Source organism: Centrocercus urophasianus, unplaced genomic scaffold, assembly GCF_019232065.1.
Source record: "Centrocercus urophasianus isolate 14NV4802_14NV808 unplaced genomic scaffold, USGS_Curo_1.0 seq_9, whole genome shotgun sequence".
Classification (NCBI taxonomy): Eukaryota; Metazoa; Chordata; class Aves; order Galliformes; family Phasianidae; genus Centrocercus; species Centrocercus urophasianus.
In genome coordinates, this window is record NW_024885532.1 from 34,772,437 (window position 1) to 34,795,834 (window position 23,398).

Below are 23,398 nucleotides of genomic sequence, written 5' to 3' on the forward strand. Positions count from 1 at the left end.
GCTTGCAATGACAGCCCTAGGAGATCTGTGGGACTAACAAACTTACCCAGCACTGCTTTTTCACCTGCATGATTAACTGCCATCTTTGACAGCTGCAGTAAGCTCACCACGAGCTTCACCATTACAGAATCTTCTGGTTTTTCTATCATTCGTACAGAAAAACAAAACAACAAAAACATTAAAATGTCATTTCTCTTGTTGTATAACTGCTGTCAGATAACTTAAACTGGTCTTGTACTGAAACAAGTGTTAACAGCTGCTCCCTATTCAGCTTCCTCATAAGAAAGCTTGCATCACAGCATGATGCTTGTTCCGTGAAAGTTCCATGTTCCATGAAAGCTTGTTATCCTATTACTCCCTTTTCAAGCAGAATTTTGAGACTGAAATAGTAAATTATACTCAAGATGTAGAGACATAACAACATTAGGAGAGACTACCGTTCTTCCTCAAATTTTACTCTGCCTTTATCTACAGTGAATAACATCAGCTTTTTTTAAATTTTCCAGTGAATCAGTAAAACAAGTAGATGAAGACTTGATGTAGAAAAGAAAAATGAAATGACCTTATTACAAACATCTGAAATCCAAAACAAAAAAGAACTGGGACTGTATTGAGAGCTGAAGCAGAACACTGGGACATGGCAAAATTCAACTAAACTAAATCCAATCATTTTAAACTTCTGTGAGATTTACTTTCTAACATACTATGTCTTTCCAAAATCTAGCTTCATTACATTTAAAGGAGCAGGGAGATTTATATACAACAAAACTCATTAAGCAGCCATAAAACAATACATTTATGCTGTACGCTACCCCAGTCATTCACAATCATATGTGATCCCACTCCAAGAGCTGGATGGGCATTTTACCCTGTTAGTCATATAACACTTCATTTAATATTCATAATACACTCTGCAAGAGGTGTTTCAGATTCTGCATCAATAATCTATGCTATTCTATTTCACATGTGAAATTATAATGAAGTTACATTGTTAAATATACAAAAACTAGGACAAATAATTCACTATCAAATTAGAATAGAGTTCTATTAATACGCATCTAAAACCAGACACAAAAGAAACAAAACCCATCATCAGATATCTGTACCCTGAAAAATCTTCAGGAGGTCCTTCATCTGATCCTTATATTGCTCCAACTGTTTACGTAAATCATACAGTCCTTCAAGTCGTGTTGAGGGCAGTGAATCACAAACACTGACTGAGAGAAAGCGATTAATTTCCTGAAAAACAACATTTTGTTATAAGTACATTCAACATACAATAAAAGCTATAAGTAAAGGAATGCTTCTCAGCAGTCCACAATATGGAAATTAATGCATGCAAGGTAAGGATGGAGACCTACAGTCTCTTACAGTTTCTGAAACAGGCAGTAAAAAAAAATTAAAAATCACATCTAATTTAGATCTGTCTCAACTATATATACAGCTCAAAAACTACTTTTCTTTCTAAAGTTTGTATTGAAAAACTACTGTCATGAGATATAATTTAAAATGTAGTTACCTCCAAAAGAGAATATGGCCCTTTACTGTATTTTATCTTCAGTTGAGTCGTTCGCAACTCTTCAAAAGCAGGGTATTCAGGAAAAGGATCTAAGCGTTTGATTGCTTGGTAGAGATATTCATTATCTTTATTGTCTATCACCAGGTACTTCAACAAGCCTAAGACCTGAAAATAAAAAACAAAACAAACAAAAAAAGATAAACAATTTTGAGCCATAGCTCTTATCTAGGTTATAAAGTCTGCGTTTCCCTCAGATCCAATAAACTGCAAACTGTACAAAAAACTGCTAAGATAATTTATTTACATTATTAAAAACTGTAAAATTTTTAGAGGCATGGGGAAATCACACATACTCTGAAAAGAAGTTCTTGCTATTGCCTGTTGCCTAACTGACATCAAAGAATTTATTACCACAGCCTGATCTTTTATCCTGCCTTTTGATTATGCTGATTTCAAGTATTGGTCAGCACGATTATCACAGCATTGGCTATGTTTCAGCAACACACTGCATCCAAGCAGCCATTCTGATCTTACTGTGTCACAGAATCAGTAACCTGAAATCCTGAGAAAAGCCTAAAAATAATGATTTACTGCCCAAACCACTTAGTTCTGGCAGAATGTTTCATAATAAATCTATAACATATAAATACTTGTATGCTGGACAACACAATCCTTCGAGAAAATGCTATTTTGTGCTTTACTCACTAACTACTCATTACCTACATAAATGACAACAGACAAGGGATAAATACAAACAACAGCAACTCAAACCTACCTGTGGCTGAATCTTAGGCTGGTCCACAGCAAGAGGTATCAGTGTTCCTACAATAACGTGAAGGTGGCTCTCCAGAGCATCATTGCAACACGTAACTGCTGTGTGGCAAACACGCTGAAGAAGATCACAACAGAGTGAAAAGCTGCGCACGGATACATCTCTAAAGACAGGGGGTCTGCCACAGGAAACAAAAAGTGAAATTAAAGAAACACAAATTGTCATTGTCTCAAGTATTAACCTATTATGAAACAGGGACAAAGAGAGGAAGAGGAGCAATACAACTAATGTTCGTGGGAACAACTGATCTGAACTTAACAATTCAATCAGCTCTAACGATTTAGCTCAGGAGACACGTGGGAACCGAAACTCACGGAAGTCGACTGACTCACTTTAGTAAATGGTACAAAGTACAAGCAGAAGAATACATAATCAAAAGGAAAAATAATAATAATAAAAAGGTTTTCAATTATTTGTCAGAAGTTTTAATCTTAAATTCCAAAATTGTCAAAGAAAAGCAGTGTAAGTTTGGGAAATTTCAATTCTTTCTATAAATGAATTAACATCTAAGAACCATACAGATACAAAAGATTACAAGAACAAGAAAGCACAGATGCAACATAGTGTGACTGTCACACTTACCTGCTGCTGATGTGGTGAATCAGGGTATAAATCACATCTCGGAGGACAAAAGCCCACGCTCCTCCTAAACCATCTTTTATTTCTTTGAGTAACAGACTAACAAAGAAGTGATAAATTATAAGAACTCTGTGCTTCTTGTATATATTGTTTGTCTCTGATGCATGCTTACAAAGAGCTAGCAGAATTTTCTGGAAAGAATCCTAGAAATAAACAGAACTATGAGTAAAAAGATTATTCATAATGCCAATAGAAATATACTTTATAGCAAGAAAAAAATTAAGTTATATATATGTATTTATATGTATATAGATACACACACATACATACATACACATATATATAAACTAATTCCACTGGTTGGCAGTACTAATTTCTATGCTCATATGTTTTAGATAAACACACTTCAGGAAGTTGTCTTCTTTATCTTATTTTTAGATTGTTTATGGATTGGCAAAGTAAGTTGAGCTTTTGCAACATATGCAGTAAAACAGTATAATCCTTGAGAAGACACATTTCTGAGGAACTATGCTAGAAGACAGGAAGATTTTAAAGATTTATTGCAAGGATGTGTAATTTTATATGCCTTCCTATCTACTATTAACAATAAAAAAAATCAAATGTCTAAAAATACGACTACTTCATTTTCATTAAGAGAAGCTAATTTTTATATTTCAATTGTAGACAATAACTAGATACAACTGCCCAAAAATAATTACTTTAGAATGTTCTTCAGAACATTCTATCTAAATAGTGTCTGGTATGCATGCATTTCCCCAACCTTCAAAACAACTCCAGTTATTCATTACTGTATATGTACTATACAATACAATTCAACTTCAACCCTGGAATTTCAGTAAGGTTATCATGTCCCTGTACTGAGGACTGCTTTCTTTTCAGAAGCAGCACAGACAAATTCCTAAGATTGGATTTTTCCTCAAATATACATAGTGAAAAAGTCTAGTTAAACTAAAAAGTATCCAAAAGAAGAGTTTTATACTGTTAAGGAAAAATTAGACATCATGACATACTTACAGGGCTTTTAGAAAGAACTGCAATGAGACTTTTTAGTTTGCTTTTATGACAGTTGCTAATGTGGTCCAAGGTTGCCTTAATCACATAAGAAGGAAAATGAGGAGGATTAGGAACAGGATCCAATTCCCTGAGTGAGCAAACAAGAGATATTTGGGTTTTTTTTCCAATAATCAATTCCCATGTATTAAATGAAATAAACCTCATGGAATAGCCAGGTAACTTCTAGAAGCTCTTCTCTGCTTTCAGTAAGTCAGAAGCTCCAAAAACACTTCTTATTTTGAACCGTCCTGTTGCACCTGTATGGCAGCTTTCTAGATCTCTTTTTTTTTTTTTTTTTTTTTTTTTGAAAGATTATACTGCTAAGAAACCAATCATTAGTCTTATCTATGGTACTTTGTAGGAAAATTTAATTGCAAGTCATGGGGTGAAGCTTCTGCATTTCTAGTTCTGGGAACAATTTACCTGAAAAAGAAGGAACTGGGAATCTTTCTTCAGCGAGTAAAATTCTACATGGTCCAAGATAGAACTGATCTAAACAGACACTGCCATAGTCCTGACTTCATCAACATACAACAAAATTCTCTTGCCTGCTTATTCATTCTTTCAATTAGCTGAAATACTACGCAGAAAATCTCCTTACTGCTCTTGGGGAATGACTACTGGGAAATTATGCACACAATATATCATTGCAACTGAAAATAAAGTCCTTTAATTCTCAACTTTAAAGTTACCATGGAAACATAGAATTACCAAGGCTGGAAAAGACCTCCAAGATTATCCAGTCCAATCGTCCCCTGTCACCTGCTTTTACCTCACTAAATCAGGTCCATCAGTACAACAACTGAATGTTTCTTGAACACAAAACGCGTGAAGGGCATATTTTAATGCACAAAATTATATGGATATACAGCATTTTAAAAATCTGTAAGTACATACCTAACATATTTACTTAGATGAGATCCCTCTTCTGCCTTAGCATTAGGTGGTTCATGTAAAGTCATCAGAAGTTCAACCACAATCTCTGACAAATTATTATGAGATAAATTGTCGATTTGCTAGAGGGGAAAAGCAGTGTTTTAGAAAGAAAAGAGCAGTTAAAGTAATTTAACATTTCTTTAGCAGCAGAGGAAATATTTTCTTGTGCGGATTCCCTATTTGTTAAAATATCCAAGACATACAATTTATTCAGAAACAACTATTGGTCAGGTCTCATTTATGACAGCCAAAGGTAGAACAGTTAACTTTTACTCTGGATTTTACAGAATCACAGAATTGCAGGCATTGGAAGGGACTTCAAGAGATCATAGAATCACAGAATCACAGAATGGCCCATACTGAAAAGGACCACAATGTTGATCTAGTTTCAACCCCCTGCTATGTGCAGGTCGCCAACCACCAGACCAGGCTGCTCAGACGCCCTGCTAAAGCAGCTTCCCTACAATAGGTCGCATAGGTAGACATCCAGACAGGTCTTGAAAATCCCCATAGAAGGAGACTGCACAACCTCTCTGGGCAACCTTTCTTTGGGGAAAAAAATATATTTATATTTATATTTATAAATAAAATAATAATAATGATGTTTTACTACAGGTTCTGAATACAGAGCCTGCCTCTGGAGAAGAAGAAGGATCTTCTTCTGAAGTATGAAAACATTTTAAGAGGAAAATATGATGTAGGTAAAGAGATGTGTAACAGATGAATTCAAGGTGGTTTTTCAATTTTAAATAAATAAATAGATAGATAAATAGATAAATAAATAAATACACTTCAAACCCACTGAAAGATTCTATTGAATATATACTTGAAAAATTTGGGATACAAATTCAGCTTATTTGCTTTTATCACAGCAAAAATCGTCTACCTTTAAACCTGAACTATCGGCATTTTTACAGAATGTATAAAAACTTATTTCAAGTCTGTTCGAAGTCATGCAACTCAATTTACACATTTAAAACAGATACCTGTTTCCCTAAGCAGTTTTCATCCTTGAGCACATCGTAGACTTTAGAAGCTGTCTCTCTTTGCTCTGCTACTTCCCTCTGACCGTGGCTTTCATAGGCAAAATGTGGGAGGATGTTCACAAGTATCTTGGGAAAACAGTCTGCCAGAACTTGCCTCCAGTCTTTTCCAATCTTGCTACCAAGTGATTTCACATCTTCAAACTGACTTCTAATCACCAGGTGTGGAACCAAAACTTTATAACAAGACCTACATGCAGCAAATACATTTTCAAAATCTCCCTGAAATTACACTTTTGAAAAAATCTCAAGCACAATATAGCAACTATCATTCCTCTTCAGGATCCCTCCATAACTAGACTTGCAATAAATGTCTTCCTACTGCTATACAAAAAATCCTTGCAGAATTACTATAGTATGCAATATAATTGGAATACAAGCTGTCAGTACCTTTTCCAACAATAAATGTAACTGCATTTATAAATACAAAATCCTCTGGCATAATCTAGATAAACTGCTTTTGTATAGAAAACATACCTGTAAAATTCCTCAAGACCATTATAGTTCAGAAGAACATAAGGAAAGGCAGACAGGCTATATCCACTGTCCTTTATTTTCAGCCACTCCACCACCAAATAGTCCAAGTGTGATGTCATGAAGTCTTCTATATTCTTATAGCCAAAAATGTCAGACACTTTCTTCAAAACCTGTGCATTAAGCAAGATTATAAAGTAGAATGCAGCATGATATTATGGCATTCTGAAAACATTACACCTCCATGTCCTTCCCCTGCTTCTGAATGCATATTTGTGCAACTCAGTTCCTATTTAGCATGGGCTATTTTTACTTTTTTTTTTTTTTAATTGCTGTGCCTCTGAATGAGGCAATAAGGAACTGCATCCACACAGTGAGAAGTAGTGTGCAAAAAAAAAAAAAAAAAAAGGACAAAGCAGTATACATTATGCTGGATAAAGACTGCACATAGAAGTGGTAATGAATAGGAAAGATGGGAGAAAATGGAGAGAACATATACACAGAAAAACAACCAGAGTGATAAACTGCAGTAGAAATACTGACAATTTCAGTACACCTTTGTGACAGCAACACAAGAATTCCCAGACACAAACCTTCTTCTAATACACTGCATTTTCTTTATGTATTTTCCATTTTGGAAAACTCACTTTCACTGGATAGAAAGATTTGCCTAAATGGTGCTAAAATCTTTAATGTACAAAAATCTAGTTGTATTTCAGACCTGTGCTTCTAAGGTAGATCACTATACAGATAATTAGATACTATTACACATTTTTTCAGATTTATCACGTTAGTCATAGACTGCATTAGAAAATTTAACAACTTCCAACACTAACAAAAGCATTTTATACCATTACAATATTGCTTTGCTTAATTTACAACCTAAATACAAAATGAAATTTTTTACTTGCCTTTTTCACAAGGTGAGGTTCTAATCCATTCTCTTTCACAGACTGGCAAATAGCAAACAAAGCTTGCTTTTCACATACAGGACTGCAGCACAGAACCATGGTTATAAGCATCAGCAAAACTGCTTTCCTATTACACTGTTTGTCCAAAATGTCTTCAGGATTTGCATCACCACTGAACTTCAAATAAGAAATAATGACAAAATTATAAAAATGCTGTTAAAGAAATCTCCAAATTAATAAATGAGGATACATAACTTAAAATGAAGGGCACTGACATAAATGCTTCTGAAAATCTTGCCTTGGTAGCTTAAGAATTACTTTCCCTAGCCGCCCGCTGCACTCCTTAACCAGTAGTTCCTGTCTCCAGCATCTCAGCACACATGCTTGTACCTCATATACTCCAGTTCATATTTAAACATCAGCAATTCAAAATAAGGCAACATACTGTACAGAGAAAAGACTGAAGCACTAAGTCTCCTTTTGCTTATCTGCAAAATTTACTGCCTCCAAAACAGACACTGCAGCAGGAGTTTCCTTGCCTTTTGTTTTCCAATAATTTCCCTACAAATAACATGTATATTACCATGTAAGAAAAAACACCAACAACCGATGCACGCCGGAACTGTTTTGTTATTCAAACACAGTTCTTCATTCCTAATGCACAGTGTTGGCAAGTGACACACACTGAATAAAAGCAACATGAAACAGCAAGCCAAGAACAGGAGATAATGAGAGATGACAGCAAGCTGAGGTGACAGAGGCAAAAGAAAAATTAGATGAAACAATGACACGTTGGAGCAATGGAGAGCTGGTGGTGAGAGTACAAAGAGGTTGCATGAGATGACCGAGGGATAAACCCTCCACAGCAAGTCCAAGATATAGGACAGCAAGTCAAACCAACAGAGAGAGAAAGCACAGTCAAGGGATAACATGCAGAAAGATGGCAGAGCAACAGACAAACACAATATGGAAAATGTAGATGGTTTGGCATGATAGCAACTATGAGAGAAAAGTAAAAGATGCTAATAATAAAAATAATAGTTACTGGAATTCCATAGTAACATACACCACTGTATTTCCAGTTTCTACAATTGAATTTTCTTCTGAATATTTTATTTTTTTAAGCAAATTTTCATTTTGTGGAAATCACTGCTCTAGTACCACTGGAAACATGATCTTACTGAAATCTACAGGTTTTTTTAATACTACTTCACAATTTGAATTTACTTTGCCTCCTATTCACTATTTGTGTTTTCTAGAATATTATGGCTCCCTTTTTCTTTGATTCTTAAGTGTTATAGTAGTGAAAAGTGCAACAACAAATAGTACCACAGAGTCTGGAACATACACTGAATGAGTCCAGAAACTTGTCATGTGGGCTAAAAAGCAACTACCTATATGTATAAACGACTTCTTGTCTACCACCATTTCACCACCTCAGATTATCAAACATCTGGAAGAATTAATATTCTCAGAAAACTAAACACATCTATTTCAGAAATTAGCTTATTCATAACCTGAAAATTTGGCAAAACTAATGACTAGGTCTCGTTACCGGATTTCCCATTCCTTCCTGAACTCTGAGATACACATTCTCAAAAGCCTTTTGCTGGAGCTTCAAGGGAAGAGGTTTTGACAATCCAGAAGAATCTCTCTGTTTCACATCTTGAAACAAACTTTAAAAAAAAAAAAAAATAGATTTATTAGCATAATATTTCATTTAGTTTATTTACAGCATATAACACATAATTAGATTTTGCTTTTCTGAATGCTCTAATATTTTTCTTAACTTTCTTATACAGCAATCCTTCCATTTTATCCCTCAAACATTATCAGTAATAGTAAGAACATCTGCTGGGCCTAAATGATGGTGAAAAGCCTGAAAAGCAAGTTTCCTAGTGTCAGTTAACGAAGGAATCCAAACTTCAGTTGCCTGCCACAATGGAACACCCCACATCATGAAGTATGTTGGAAATACATTTACTGAACAGATATATATGTATAAAGAGATTCTCAAATAATTCTTAAATTCTCACTTCCATTTGCAACAAAAATTGCAACACAACATTGGACTGGACCAAAAGAATTCTAGCCACTTCTAAACAAATGAGCACGGATACCTAAGGAAGACTACCACATACTTGCCTTAAACATATAATTCCCCCGAATATATGGTAATATTTGACCACAGGGGGGTCTATGCAGATCATGAATTAGAGACTGTATTTACCCCTTAGTTATTTCCTGTTTCATGAATTTTTGAACCCCTGTAAACTTCTGGCACCCAGACATACTTGGGATAGCTGAATGTTGCACGAAGATGTAAACAATATATCCTTAGAATCCTGAATGTGTTAGTTCTACTTGATGTCCTCTACTCTTTAAACTGGAAAAGACTGCCAAATTTATTTTGTTCCACTTTCGTAGTTTTGTAATACCTCCTGCAATTCATCTCTGCTGGGGCAGAAGTGTTCCAATTCGTACAGTGAACAGATGTATGCAAAATATTTCTTACTTCTGAACATTCCTTCTATACTACTTCCATTATTTTTGAGATATGGAGAAAAAGCTGCACATGCTATTCAAAATACCATCTACCCTTTGAAGTAATTTTTATGTTAAAGAATGTAATCTATTTCTAAACTATTTCATATTTGAGTTTTGCATAACAAATCCAGAGTAAAATTTACAATTATATACACATTTTTATTTATGTGCACAAATATATACACACACACACTCAGGCAATAGAGACAACATTTAAACACCTTAATGAATTAACTTGGTAGGCTTCTATTTCCCTCAAGATCAAAGGCCCAAGACTACTGAAAACAGTAGCTATACAGAAGCAGAAGTAAGGCCCAGTTAAGTGAAACTCACTGTTACAAACAACAAGAAAAAAAAATCTACATCATCACCTGGTAATTGACTTTGCAGCAAGAATAGAAACTTGATGGTGACTATCTGCAAGAAAATGTGGGAAAACCTCACTCACAGGAAGATCTTCATTTTTTACATTAAGGAGAGCCCACTTTGAATAAGGATCAGCCTGAAGAAAATACACAGAAGTCTTACAATGAAATGTAAACTGATACATGCAAAAAAATCTCTAGATACTGCCTTCAAGTACATCTTAAATTATATACTTCACACGTTAAAATGTTTCAGTAAAACTAGGATTACCTCAAGCAGGGCTTTCATGCAGTTTAAAAGTGCCACTCTTACTGGTGCCGTGCATCTCTTTCCTTGAGCTAATTTCCTGAAATGGGAAACATCTGAATAACTGAAAAAGCTGCCAATAATTTTTAATAAAAGTCTAACAACTTTCTTTCTGCTGCTGGTAGTTCACTACTTTGTGCTCAATAGTTATTTTGGCAGAATTTGATGATTTTATTGGTAATCTACAATTATAAATGATACACATTTACGGTTGCTGAAGGTATCACTTGTAGCTACTCATCCAATTTAGATATGGAACTCAGGGACATGGTTCAGTGGGCATCACTGTGATGGGCTGATGGTTGTACTAGATGGACTTAGAGGTCTTTTCCAACCTTAATGATTCTATGAATTCAGAGCACATTCTTTGTTAAATACAACTGTCATAAGGATTATAAAACTTTTAGATACAAATGATGCAGAAATTATGAAAAGTTTGACTCTGGATAAACAAAATGCATGTGGATTCATAGAATACCAACAGCAAGATACACAACAGCACTACACAACACTACACCACAGACTTCTACATTAAATAGATAAAACATACCAAAAGGCTCCAACAACTGTCAAAAATCGCCCTTGTGCAATCCTTGTCTCCTCACTATGTGCACTGGACTGGGCCAAATTTACTACTATAGGTAGCAAATTATTTAGAATTTCTTTGCACACATCTTGGTCTCGGCGGTACAAAGAACATACATCACTGTGAAAGTAAGAAAACAGAAAAACTTGAACCACTCAGCAGCCCCCAAATCCTCTAGCTGTTGAACTACAATGACTCTAATGCATGCTAAATAGTTTCTCTCTTACGAAAGAGGTGTAAGAAGCTTAAGAACTTCATCTACAGGCAGGAGGTTTTCTTCAACAGGGAGCTCCTTCAAGAGCAACAAGTACTAGGGAACAAAAAAAAAAAAAAAGGAAAAGAATTAGATAAAAAAACAAAAACTATTACACACTTCTAGTAACTCTTATACAAAATCCTGGAGAATGGATAAGTAATGTCAGCTCTTACATGCTAGAACCTGATCATCGTTATCTATTTAACAAGTAATTAAATATAAACATCTTGCTTTTGTCATTATCAACTTAAAAAGCAGTACAAGAGCAGAAGTTCTGTAAAAAAATCTTACACTCACCATGTGCAGATGCAGCGGCTTTGCGCTATCAAAGATGCTGTCATCAATGAGCATTAACAGCTTCCTTTGTATATCAGAGGCTCGGAAGCTCACTGTCTGAATTTGGACAGTAGTTGCACAAACACATAAGAATCTCAGAATTTCAAGGTGAAGTAAATCCTGCTTTGTCAACTGTTCTTCAGCTAATGGGCTCACAGCACCTGAAAAGGAGACATGCATGTAAGAAACGCCTCTACAAGGTTAATAAAATAACTTAATAAAATTGTATACCTTTATGAAACTAATTTGAGTTCTCCAATACACAGAGTACTAGCAACCTTTAAGTTTTCTTTGTTATTGAGCAGATGACTGCATCAGTAACTAGCTTCTTGAATGCTTCCTAACTCTAAGCTCCCCATGATAAATCAGAGACTTTCAACGTTATGAGACCATACATTTTCCAATCAGGACTACAAAGAACACAGCAGAACCATCTGTAGCTGTGTATTGTGTTGTTAGCCATTATTCAGGATATATTTTAAACCACAGACTTGAAACTTCCCTAACACTGAAATTATGACAGCTGCCACTATATTAATATCCGCAACCTAAAAGAAATGGCTACAACTATCATTTTTCTGTAGAAAATACAGAGTTCTAACTTTTTGCAAACCCAGGCTCTTTAGAACTATTTACTGAATTTCTGGAGAAGATATTTCTAAAGCCAGGATGGGAAGAAGAGATCAGGTCTTTGGCAGAAATGTAACATCACAATTTCTTTCTTCAATAATAAAACAGAAAACATAGTTCTGATTAGAAACCAAGGTATGTATAATTTTAATAAGAAATTAAAACAGAATAGAACATCAGTAGGTCTTAAAAGCAACAAACACCTGCCCAGAGGACACACAAATTCATCCTCTTCCTCCTACAGGTCTAGAAGTGCAAGAAAGCTGATCCTGCCAAGAATTACTAATCAGGAAAAGGAGAGAGGTGAAATAGGACTACTTTTGAAGAAAATGAAGCACAATCTACTGACAGAGAGAGGTAGTACTTTCTCTTTTCTTCTTTTCCAAAACAACTGTCTGACGTTGGACAAGTTAACTAGTTTCCTATATCTTACTGCTGATTAAAATATAAAATAAACTTTCCCTTTCCTGATGATCTAAAATATCTTCTTAATATATTTATAACACTAAAGAAGTAAAAAATAATTACTATTTAGAAAGCCTCTGGTTCAACTACTACCTGACTTAACGTAGCACAATTTGACAATTACTGTCACTGAAGGAAAGAACAACTTGCCAAAACAAGGGCAGGGGTGAGGAGTTTCCTACATTTTTTGCCAACTTTTTTGGACACAGAGGAAGCTTACCTGTTATATTTTGCATCTCACCAGACTCATTTGTATCACTGATGTCAGACACTGAATGATCATCAAATAGATCATCAGATATCTGATTATCTGCTTCCATCATACTCTCCTCAGGGTCATTCCCCACTAGGTCCACTTCTCCTAATTCACTTGGTTTTCCAGTAAAAGTCATCTGACAAAAATATCACATCACTTTAAAGTTGGCTTTTAATGACACGACACAGGCATAAAGTAATGAAAGACAGTACAATTTCCCAGTTAATTCAAACAGATGAAGAAAAAAAAAGGGATACAGTGAAGTGAAGATTTCACGCCCTGTGGTAAGCCTGTCTTACAGCATATGAGATGTTTGATTTGAACTATTCTCTTTAGGACACAAACTTTCTGACACAGAAGCTCATCTTTGTGCTTTAGATGGTGCCAGTGACAGTCAATATTTGAAAAAGAATCCTACAGAATATGCACAAACTTCTCACCATACCTCATAACTACACAGAAAGAAGGCAGAGGACGTTTTTGAAAACACAGTAATTACTACTTCCTCCACTAGATGAAAGTGAAAAGAAGATTCTTAGCTCCCCTTCACCTGAAAAACAAAGCAATTTCCCTACTTCAACCTAACTACAGCACTATTCACAAAAACCAGAAATTTCAAGAGGTGTACTAAATGCAGTGATGCACCACCCTACCACTTTTGTCACTGAGAAAGGAGAGAGAGTGAAAATTAAAAGACAATATCAGTATCTTCAATAAAAACACCTTTATAGTGTTTTAAGGCACATAAATACATGGAACTATAAAATAAAAAGAAGCTTTTAAAATTTGAACTTGCATTAAAGTTAAACGCCACGCGTTACAGTAATTTGTGTTCAAAATATACAAGTCCTAAACAAAAATGTTTCCAGTTAGAAATCTCCACAGAATTCAATGCATTTTAGTTTGTTTTTTCAATAATTAGTACCTCATTTTCTTTGCCTCCTAATTACTACACTGCAACATATATTCCTCTCATAGAAGAGCACACATTTAACAATGCAGAGAAAGTACTTACCAGATTTTTGCAGATATCCAGAAGATCATTAATAAATTTTGATGTTAACAAACGCAGGAATAAATTAGACACCATCTTATTAGCACTGTTCTGTAAGAAAATAAGATGTATAAATAGGTTAATTCTGTTTTTTTTCAAGCACCATACATGTGATATCCAACTTTTTGATCTCATTAACAAAGAAAAAAGCACACATTACTTCATGAGCTTTACCTTGGTACAATTGCATAAACACTTTGTACACTGCGTTATCAAAGTTCTCAGTGAGCCGAGCTGAGCATCTTCATTTAGTTTTTTGCTTGAGTTAGAAATGCTTTCTCCAACGTAATGAATGAGGGACTAGCAAAAATACAGCAGTTGAAATACATCAGTTAAATTCCTTTATATGTTGGCAGATACACAGCACACACATAAGGATGCAAAGGATGGGATTCATGATTCTTGTGCATCATTCTTACAGCTTTGATACTTAGAGCTTGCATTAGCTGAGTATGGACACATTTTTTGCTCTTTTCATTTTAACTATGTTTCACTCATCCTGCTACAGATGAATGACAAAGAGACGGCACAAACCTGTCTGAAGCATTCAGCACAAAAGAAAAATACCTCTTCATAACGTAAAGTTTTAGATTTTCATATTTGAGAAACCACCAGATAATAACAAAAACAATCATAGCTGTCTTCATATTGACATAAATGTCAAGTGATCTTAAAAATACCCCTGCATAAAAGACCTATAGAAGAGATGATTTTTTTTTTTTATCCTAAATGATCCTTTGTCTGCATCACCACAATTACTTTACCTTTCTAAAGGGGATTATACAGAAAAGTATCAATATTCAGAATTCTTTCCACTGTAAAACCGATATATTGATATATTAATAGAAGTTCATTGACTGCTCATTTTAACCAGCAGTAACATATTTAAACCTTTCTCAAATGTTTTTTTATTTTTTTTTTTTTAAGCAGAATTGAGGGGAAATACCAAGTGTGCTGACATGAACAGAACTTTTAAAATGATTTCATACTTAATGGTTTTTTTTCACTTTAAGTTGCTCCCAACCAGGGTTGCTGCTTACCTTAGCTTTCTGAAACAACTCTGATTTACATGCATCCTCTTCAGTAAATACACCAGTGTAGCAATAGCAGCCAAGAACACCAACCAAGAGACTGACACATCGGACAAGGTGTTCCACAGCAACAAGCTTAGACTAAATCAAATATACAGTGTAAGTACCAGCGGTTCAATACAAAACATTTCCAACAGAACACAGAATTCTTTAGTCTCTTTTTAACACTTGTGTATATATCTCATATAAATATTTCATCAGAATTAACAAAGCTTTGCATACTAGTGTTTGGCATCTTGCAGTTGCCTTATCTCCACAACAAGTCCTTTTGGCCTCCCATGTTAATATTCTCTGCATGTTCCTTGGCCCTTATGCTTCTCTCTTTCACAGTTATTTCTCCCACTCCTTTATGTTCCATAATCATAATGCTTTCATCACTCACATGTTCTGCTTAGCTGTTTTACCTTTTACTAGGATAACAATAGCCTAGTCAGGAACTGCAACACATTCCTACCACTGGCTCTTACTATCTTAGTAAGTTTGTAAGTTCTTCTTTCTTCTTAGCACCCATCTTGTCAACAAATAAATGTCACAGAGGGTTGTGTATGCATGCAAGCCTACTGGCAAAAATATTTTGGAGAACTATTTTACTTACCTAAATTATTTGAATCAAAGGAGGAGAAACAACAAACAAATATTTTTAATTTCTCCAGAACAGAAACCTAAGAGGATTGATACGACATTCTTGAAAAGCGGGTATCTAAAACAGGTGAGTAAATGCATGTGTACACACCACTTTTACACATGGAAACCCAAGAATAAGTTTTACAACACTCAACTGAAGTGCCTCCTTTCAGGCCTCAGCACTGCCTCTTTTATCTCACCAAATATTACAGGACCTTGACATTGAGTTGCAAGGGCACAGCACTGTATCAAAATCAAAGCTGGCCTGTAAAAGAAACTAGAAGTTTAAAAAGTTTGTTGCTTTTCTTTTCATCAATTTTTCACCACTGTGTGTTGGTTCTTCCACAAGTCCTGATATTTCTGCAAACGAGAAATTCTGCTGTTTCAAGAAGTGGAAACTACAAAATGAATTGCAGCATAATTCAGGTTCAAAAAGACCTCAGGAGGTCTCCAGTCCAGTCCCATAGCAGCTCAGAGCTCAGGCCAGACCAGGCTGCTCAGTGCCTCACCCAGTCAGGGCTTGAAAAACTCCAAGGACAGACACTACTCAAACTCTCCAGGCAAGTTGTGCCCTGCCTCACAATCCTTACGCAGGTAACATGTTCCACATATCCAGTGTGAACTTCTTTCAGTTTAGGCCTGCAGTGCATCACTGTGAAGAGTCTGGCTGAGTCTTCTAGGTAACACCAAGCACCTCCACAGCCCCACCTCTGCCCTAGGCTGAACAAGCCCAGCTCCCTCTTCATCTCCTCAGAATCAAGTGCCCTTGATTATCTCAACAGCCTCCACTGAACAGACCAAGTATCTGTCTTGTTCCAGAAGGCCCAAAACTGGATGTAGTATTCCAAACACTTACGTGCTCTTCAAGTACACTTCTACACTGCTTTTTTTTTTTTTTTTTTTTTTTAAATACAAAATCTATTTGAGACCTCTATGACTCAAGCTATCTTTGCAGATAGGGGCATGGGGGCATTAAAGGGGAACAGAAATTGAAGCAAATGTTTTGAAACACTTCAAAAAACAAGCTAACAATGATTAATGTAGCAACTTTACACACATTTCCTCTACATACTTATGGAAACCATGGATATTTTGCCAGCGATATAAAGAAAAAAAAAATCTCCATTTCATAGTACTGAAAATAGCTTTAAAATCCTTGCAGTTCATATTTGGCAGTAAAATGAGTGAAAAATGCTTGAAAACATAATGTTCGAGGGCACTACTATGAGGATGTAATAGTTATGTTCTAACTTACCTTAGGAGCATAGTTACTTAAAAGCTTTTCTGACATTGCTAAGAGACAGCACTCCAGTGTTTCCCTAAGACTTTGGTTGATGACAAGTCTTGAACCAGTCACATTTTTATCTGCAACATTTACTGCAAAGTTAGTGAAAATATCCATTTCATCAAATGTTGTCTGCAGATACAGCTCTTCAACATCCCAAAAACTGTTTTCTTCTTTCCCCTGTAAGTGCTGCACACTTAAAGAGGAGACATTGGTTTTACTTTAGCAGCCAGTATATGACATAGAAGCCTTTAAAGCTATTAATTAAATGCAAGAAATAAACAAAAACAAAATCAAATACTTTAACACCTTACATTCCCTAACTTGCTTAATCTTTAATCTCTGAGATTACTTTCACTGTGGAACAGATACAACTTTATCTCTGCCTTAAGAAACCATAATGGAAAACAGTGTTTGAACACACGCCGTAAGTTCTACTGCAGTTCACATTCCAGCATCTGTTTATGTTAAGATGGCTGATGTCAACCTACTGTAAATAACTGAAACACATATTCATAAAAACCCTGAAAATAATAGCTTTAAATTCTACACATAAAAGTCTTCTCTTTCATTACAAGTTACATACACTTTAATTTCATTAAGACAAAACTGGATATTGTCCAGGAACTTTATCAGTGAAAGATGTAATAGCCTTCACAAAATGACTCCAAGGAACTCAAGGAGCTTGTGACTGAGGCCAGATATGTAGGTGGAGTAGCACGAGGACATGTGGGAAGTAATCACCTAACCTTTACAGATTTTCTGATCATGAGAATTCCTAAGATATATGTCTTCCTCTAGAATGGAAGGTTATATATATTCATGATTGTTATCACATTTTTATAAAGTTAAAAATTATTTGAAAAAATATAACAGTAATACCTAAAATGGAGTTATGTGTAAAGAACCAAATACGTAGCTGTGTTGGTGAAGAGAGAAATTATTCCTTGTAAGATATTTTGCACAGTACCTGAAGCTTTGACTTTGTTGGCAAGAGATTATTTCAACATCTGCTTACAGCATCTTATAAATTCAAAAGCTTTATTATGATTTATAAATATGTTGTGCATAAAGACAAAATAACTCAAGGAACTAATGCATTTTTCATTGCCTCTGCTTGCTTAAGTATTTACAGAGATTGATTAAAAAACATACCATTTAGCATCATTTTGGAAAAACGTCATGGCAGCTCTACTGTTCTTCATTGTAAGGCTCACAAGAATTTTTTGTAATGTAAGATGAGGGAAATCACTGGAAAAAAAAAGAAAATTCTGCATTTTCATCAAATCAGAGATGTTCTTGCAATCCTGAAGAGTGCACAAACACTAACCAGATTCACTGCATACCTTCAAAGAAGCTTACGCTTTCACTTAAAACTTCTAACACATACTTTGTACATCTGCTACACTATGGACAGATGACTGTATTATGCCCCTGAGATTATATCCTCTAGCAAGTATAAAAACCCCTCAAACTCTTCTAACGCATTACCTTCACACAATTCTGCACATCCACTTTTCCCTGGACACTCTTCTGCATTAAAAAATGAACTTAAATACACAAGTATACCACAAAGGCTTTACCTGCAGAGCACAGGAGGCAATTCCGAACATTCTTCTATTTCTTCCTCCAAATTGCAAGGAAGTACCCATTTCATTATTGCATCCTTTAAGACAGAATCCAAATTTCTTTCACAGTTATTCTGTTCCAATCCTACATCCAAATTTTCTGGCACTGAATAAGCAGACATCACTAATGCTAAGCAGCATACTGCAGAACTGCAACAGAAGAAGAATGTGGCATTTTTGAGAAAAAAAAACCAACACAAAACAAGATGGTATTTGTTGATTAGCACTCTAGAGCAAAGTCAGTATTTCTGCATGTCTGCAGAGTATCAAGTGCACAAATAACTTAATAAGCATGCATACTAGAAAACTCCTTTATTACAACTTGTATTTTCAAAAATCATGTTTTCATGTTACAGATATATTGTAAAGATTGTTTCAGGACAATGATTTCAGAATCCAAATATATTTAGAAGATACTTTTTAACTTTTTTTAAAAAAAATCAACCACATCTCTTCCAATTAGATTTTATATTTTTAGGCAGATTTAATATTCAAAGATGCTTGACTCCCCTGTTCCACCTCTGCTTTTAGACTATGCATGTATTTACATCAGTTTCAAATGCTTAAAACACCAATGTAGATAGTTCTCAACAACAATTGCAGCCACAACAACAACATTTTGAATAATTGAGTGATTTTGGTTATATAGTAAAAAGCAATGTGAATCAGACACAAAATATTATTGCTTCTCATTTTACCTTGAAGGCTTGCATGCCGGTCCTGAAAATATCTTCCAGAGTTCTTTATCTGTCACAACAAGATTCCCTTGAATCATAGCTCCAAGTAATCCAAAGATCTCTGTTTCAATTTGCTGAAAACTTATACTACGAATAGTGAGAGACCAAATCTTTGACCATGTCCTCTGGAGCTCTAACTTGTGGGTGCTCTTCAAATCAGTTTTCTGATTTTGGCACAAAGCTACCTCTGTAAGACACTTCAGCACATAGGGAGTCCTTTCTCCTCGTCGCTGATGAGGCAGTAACTGGTGCAGGATACTGAGTAGCGGAGGTAGCTCACAGTTAGGAAAACTCATGGGATATTTTGATAGTAATCGAGCTGTAATCTGTAACCTTAGAAACACAATGTGAAGCATGTATTATGAAACATGAAAATTTGTGTCTTCAAAAGTAAATGAATAATGTATTCTTTGATTGTCATTACATTTTCCAGCAGTTCTACAGCTTTTACTTTTAGTGTCAGCCTGTCCAGCCTTACTATCAATAAAAGTTTCTTACAAGCTGACTTCTCTGGTTTCTGACCATGAGGTAGGAACATTTCAGACAAGAACATTACTTTTGCCCTTCTGCTGGATTAACCTGTCATGCACTCTGATCCAGGAAGTGACTTCAAGGGTGAAACATACACAGAAATGACATCCATACAGATAAGAAAAATAAAATTCATCAAATGAACAAAATTTTAAGCTGGAATGGTAAGTTTTGGAAGAGTCTTGCTCATAGCAATGAATGCAACTCTACAGTACTCAACAGTATTTCTTGGAGACTGCTACCTCTTTCTACTCAGAATGGTGTGCTGACCTTCAGTCAGATCCTAAACAGTCACTTTGTCTCAACACTGAGCAATAAATAATGCGCACCCACCACCTCGGCTCAGAGCCCAATTCACATGCAGCTACACTGTTCTAATATCTTGTACAGCAATTGCCAAGAAAAGACAGAAAGAAAGGGAGGAACAGTAATAGCAAAACCATTCAGTGTAATCTATTGAATATTTAAAAAATGAACTTTCTTGAGCTTAGGACTACAGTTGTTAAGCTCTGGAAAAACCTAGCCATTGTCTTTTAACAACCTCCTGACTTCCTCCTATGCTCTCTGCTACAGCTTCCTTCTCCCATGAACAGAGGAATATGTGAACCTCCACCTCCATTTTAGATGCCTCTCATGTCAACCATAATTTCTCTCTACTGGTGTACAATTCAAGAAACCAGGCACTGCACTTTAAGAGTTTTTAGGCAACGTATTAAGGCAAACTGTATAAACTAGCTTAGAATAGCCAAACTGTTCATGGTTGCTGTTCAATTACACAGTCAGCTTAAGGCAGTAAATCTCAACTTCATTCCCTAATCCTCATGGGCTGTATGACACATACAACATGTACTTGAAGACTGGAATAAAAAATAGGTAAAAAAATTAAGAGGCATTAATACTTTATACATTGTAACGCAATTTAACAGACCGCATTTGTAACTTCTTAGGAAACCAAAAATACCAAGTTTTTAAAGCCAGACTACCAGAACCACTACTCATTACTTTCCAACAACTAATCTGAAAGCACAGAGTATCCAGGAAAACAATCTAAGGATGTTATTACCAAGGTACGACATGAAAATCCTTCTGTGATCTTTGCAGGTTGTCCCGAATTACCTCCCAGCCGAGCTCAATCCTCCTGCGCTTGCTGGGTAGTGCATCACCATCTGACTGTGTAACGGCGTACGACTGGGTAATTTCCAGAACTTTGGTATCCTCTGTAAACACCTTTATGAAGAGCAATTAAGTACACAAATTAAAGAAGGTATTTACAGGAAAACTGAACTGTCAAATTGAACCAGTCTTTTTTTTTTTTTTTTTTTTTTTTTACCAGGTTTAAAGACTCCATAAGTAGTATTATATATTATTACTTACTATAATTGAACTTATACTTACGTTCTAATAAGCAACACTAGTGAAATCTAGTACAAATTAGCAATTCAATCACTTACAAATTGCACAAAGGCTATAAACTAACACACCAAAAAGTACTAATACTTCAGTAAATGATTTTGAGGAATTGCTGAAAGCTACATTACTTTAAAAAGCAAAATTTATGACATAAGTATATACATCATATTCAGTTAAAAATATGTTACCTGATGACAAATATCAGCCATTAACTCAATCAAACTTTCCTTTACAGCAACAGAACGTGAGCCTGAAGAATACTTTCCTCTACTACCTATCATATTTATTTCATTCACCAGCAGATCAAACAGGTTATGTAGAATACTTTGCCACTTTGCTGAGTTATATGCACCTGCACATGCAAAAACAATGAAAAGATAACAACATATGTGCCATCCACTTGATACAATATATAAGCCTACCTACAGGATACAAAATATAGCCAAAATCTCTGTAGAGCATACAAACCTTGCCAACAAATGCAGACTGACAGAATAACCCTTATAATGTGGAATGAAGTAAAAAAGTGAAAGGAAGTTAAAAGATAATTTAATCACTGTGTAAAGTAATAAGCGCAGAGAAGAATTTTGAAATATACAATTATTTGCCTAACTGGAAGGAGTAAAACTACATGCAATGAGCAAATTCGGAGTAACTATAAATTCTTTGCTGATTGTAGTCAGAAGGAACCACCTCCAAAAAAAGCATTGCTGTCACTGCAATAGGCCACGACAGGCAAACACAAATTACTGAGTGATGTTCTCTGACCAGTGTTATACACTGAGTCAGACTTAAACTACAGCAGTCATTTCCTAATAGTCATGAACATATTAGAATGCATATGGCAATCTAAACTCCATTTAAGCTGACATTCTTCTTATCTAAAGACTTCAGGCTTTACTCAGTAATTAGTATAACCTCCTTGTGAGAACAATCAAACTTTATAGGACTTACTACAATTGATATCCTCTTTGCGTATGCAGTTCAAAAACTCATTTTCAGTGAAATCTACAGTAGAAAACCTCTGGCAAGCCATCATCTTTTCCATTAATAATCTCAAGACCCAGTAACAGAATTCAGAAAGTTAGCACTATAATTTGAGCAATCACATACAGAGAGTTTTTAATTGTACCTTTTTCCTGAGACTTTGCACCCTTTGGATGATGAATATGAACTTGGAGAAGAAATAACTCAATTATTGATTCCTTCAAGGAATCTTTTGGCCTATATTGAGTCCATATATAAAGCACTGTAGGCAAAATTTCTTCCCCAATTTTACAAATCCGTTTGCGACAGTTTACAGCAAATGTGTTAAAGAAGATATTCATTGCTGCAATAATGTGATCCAGGCCTGCAGTATTTCTCTCCTGCCTGCAATACAAACCAAACATTCCAACTTCAGAAGAAATAGTCACATTTCTTTTCAAGACAATTGTTAAAATGTAAATACTAGCATGCAGTTCTATTCTGAATATTATTTGCCCAGCAAATGTGAAAGTTATGAGTGAGGAGTTTATTAAAACAGCACTCTAAGACAGAACGAGGAAATAAATCTGAAGGATTATTTGCTTTTACTCAAGGTTAATCCCAAATACTTCAAATAGATATTATCTAAAATCAGGAATTAGCATAACAAACAAGCACTTGCAACATACCTCACATACTGCATTGCTGTTGAAAAAAAGCTGAACACATCAGATCTCAACTCATCAGTTTGGAAGCAATATCCCCTCATCAGTGTGTGAATTATCCTGGCCACCAAGACTCTATTCATCTTCCCAGAAGGTGTGAGGTAAAATTTTCCATACAGTATCAGCAGATCTACACATACATGATGTGGATATGTCACAAATACACAATTATGTACAGATACATATATATTTAAGAGTACATAAAACGCTTGAAACAAAATATTACATTAA

The 23,398-nt window shown here is 35.2% G+C and overlaps 1 protein-coding gene across 3 annotated transcripts in view; it reads right to left on the bottom strand.

Annotated features, from left to right (window-relative positions):
- The window catches only part of ATM (ATM serine/threonine kinase), a 59,980-nt gene that overhangs the window by 29,063 nt on the left and 7,519 nt on the right, over window positions 1-23,398 (bottom strand). For 2 of the 3 annotated variants that reach the window (XM_042838819.1, XM_042838820.1), the window contains exons 6-33: window positions 23,132-23,297; window positions 22,609-22,847; window positions 21,665-21,828; window positions 21,130-21,293; window positions 19,497-19,868; window positions 18,754-18,948; window positions 18,326-18,421; window positions 17,141-17,366; window positions 15,211-15,342; window positions 14,345-14,470; window positions 14,132-14,221; window positions 13,081-13,252; window positions 11,727-11,926; window positions 11,401-11,483; window positions 11,138-11,293; window positions 10,552-10,627; window positions 10,287-10,417; window positions 8,924-9,044; window positions 7,369-7,545; window positions 6,461-6,630; window positions 5,927-6,173; window positions 4,902-5,020; window positions 3,966-4,092; window positions 2,934-3,133; window positions 2,295-2,469; window positions 1,520-1,684; window positions 1,107-1,239; window positions 47-142 (exon numbers count right to left, since the gene is read on the bottom strand). In XM_042838819.1, coding sequence (XP_042694753.1) covers window positions 47-142; window positions 1,107-1,239; window positions 1,520-1,684; window positions 2,295-2,469; window positions 2,934-3,133; window positions 3,966-4,092; window positions 4,902-5,020; window positions 5,927-6,173; window positions 6,461-6,630; window positions 7,369-7,545; window positions 8,924-9,044; window positions 10,287-10,417; window positions 10,552-10,627; window positions 11,138-11,293; window positions 11,401-11,483; window positions 11,727-11,926; window positions 13,081-13,252; window positions 14,132-14,221; window positions 14,345-14,470; window positions 15,211-15,342; window positions 17,141-17,366; window positions 18,326-18,421; window positions 18,754-18,948; window positions 19,497-19,868; window positions 21,130-21,293; window positions 21,665-21,828; window positions 22,609-22,847; window positions 23,132-23,297 — 4,518 coding nt within the window. The remainder of the gene's footprint in view (window positions 1-46; window positions 143-1,106; window positions 1,240-1,519; window positions 1,685-2,294; window positions 2,470-2,933; window positions 3,134-3,965; window positions 4,093-4,901; window positions 5,021-5,926; window positions 6,174-6,460; window positions 6,631-7,368; window positions 7,546-8,923; window positions 9,045-10,286; window positions 10,418-10,551; window positions 10,628-11,137; window positions 11,294-11,400; window positions 11,484-11,726; window positions 11,927-13,080; window positions 13,253-14,131; window positions 14,222-14,344; window positions 14,471-15,210; window positions 15,343-17,140; window positions 17,367-18,325; window positions 18,422-18,753; window positions 18,949-19,496; window positions 19,869-21,129; window positions 21,294-21,664; window positions 21,829-22,608; window positions 22,848-23,131; window positions 23,298-23,398) is intronic. The other variant, XM_042838821.1, reaches the window with a different exon arrangement.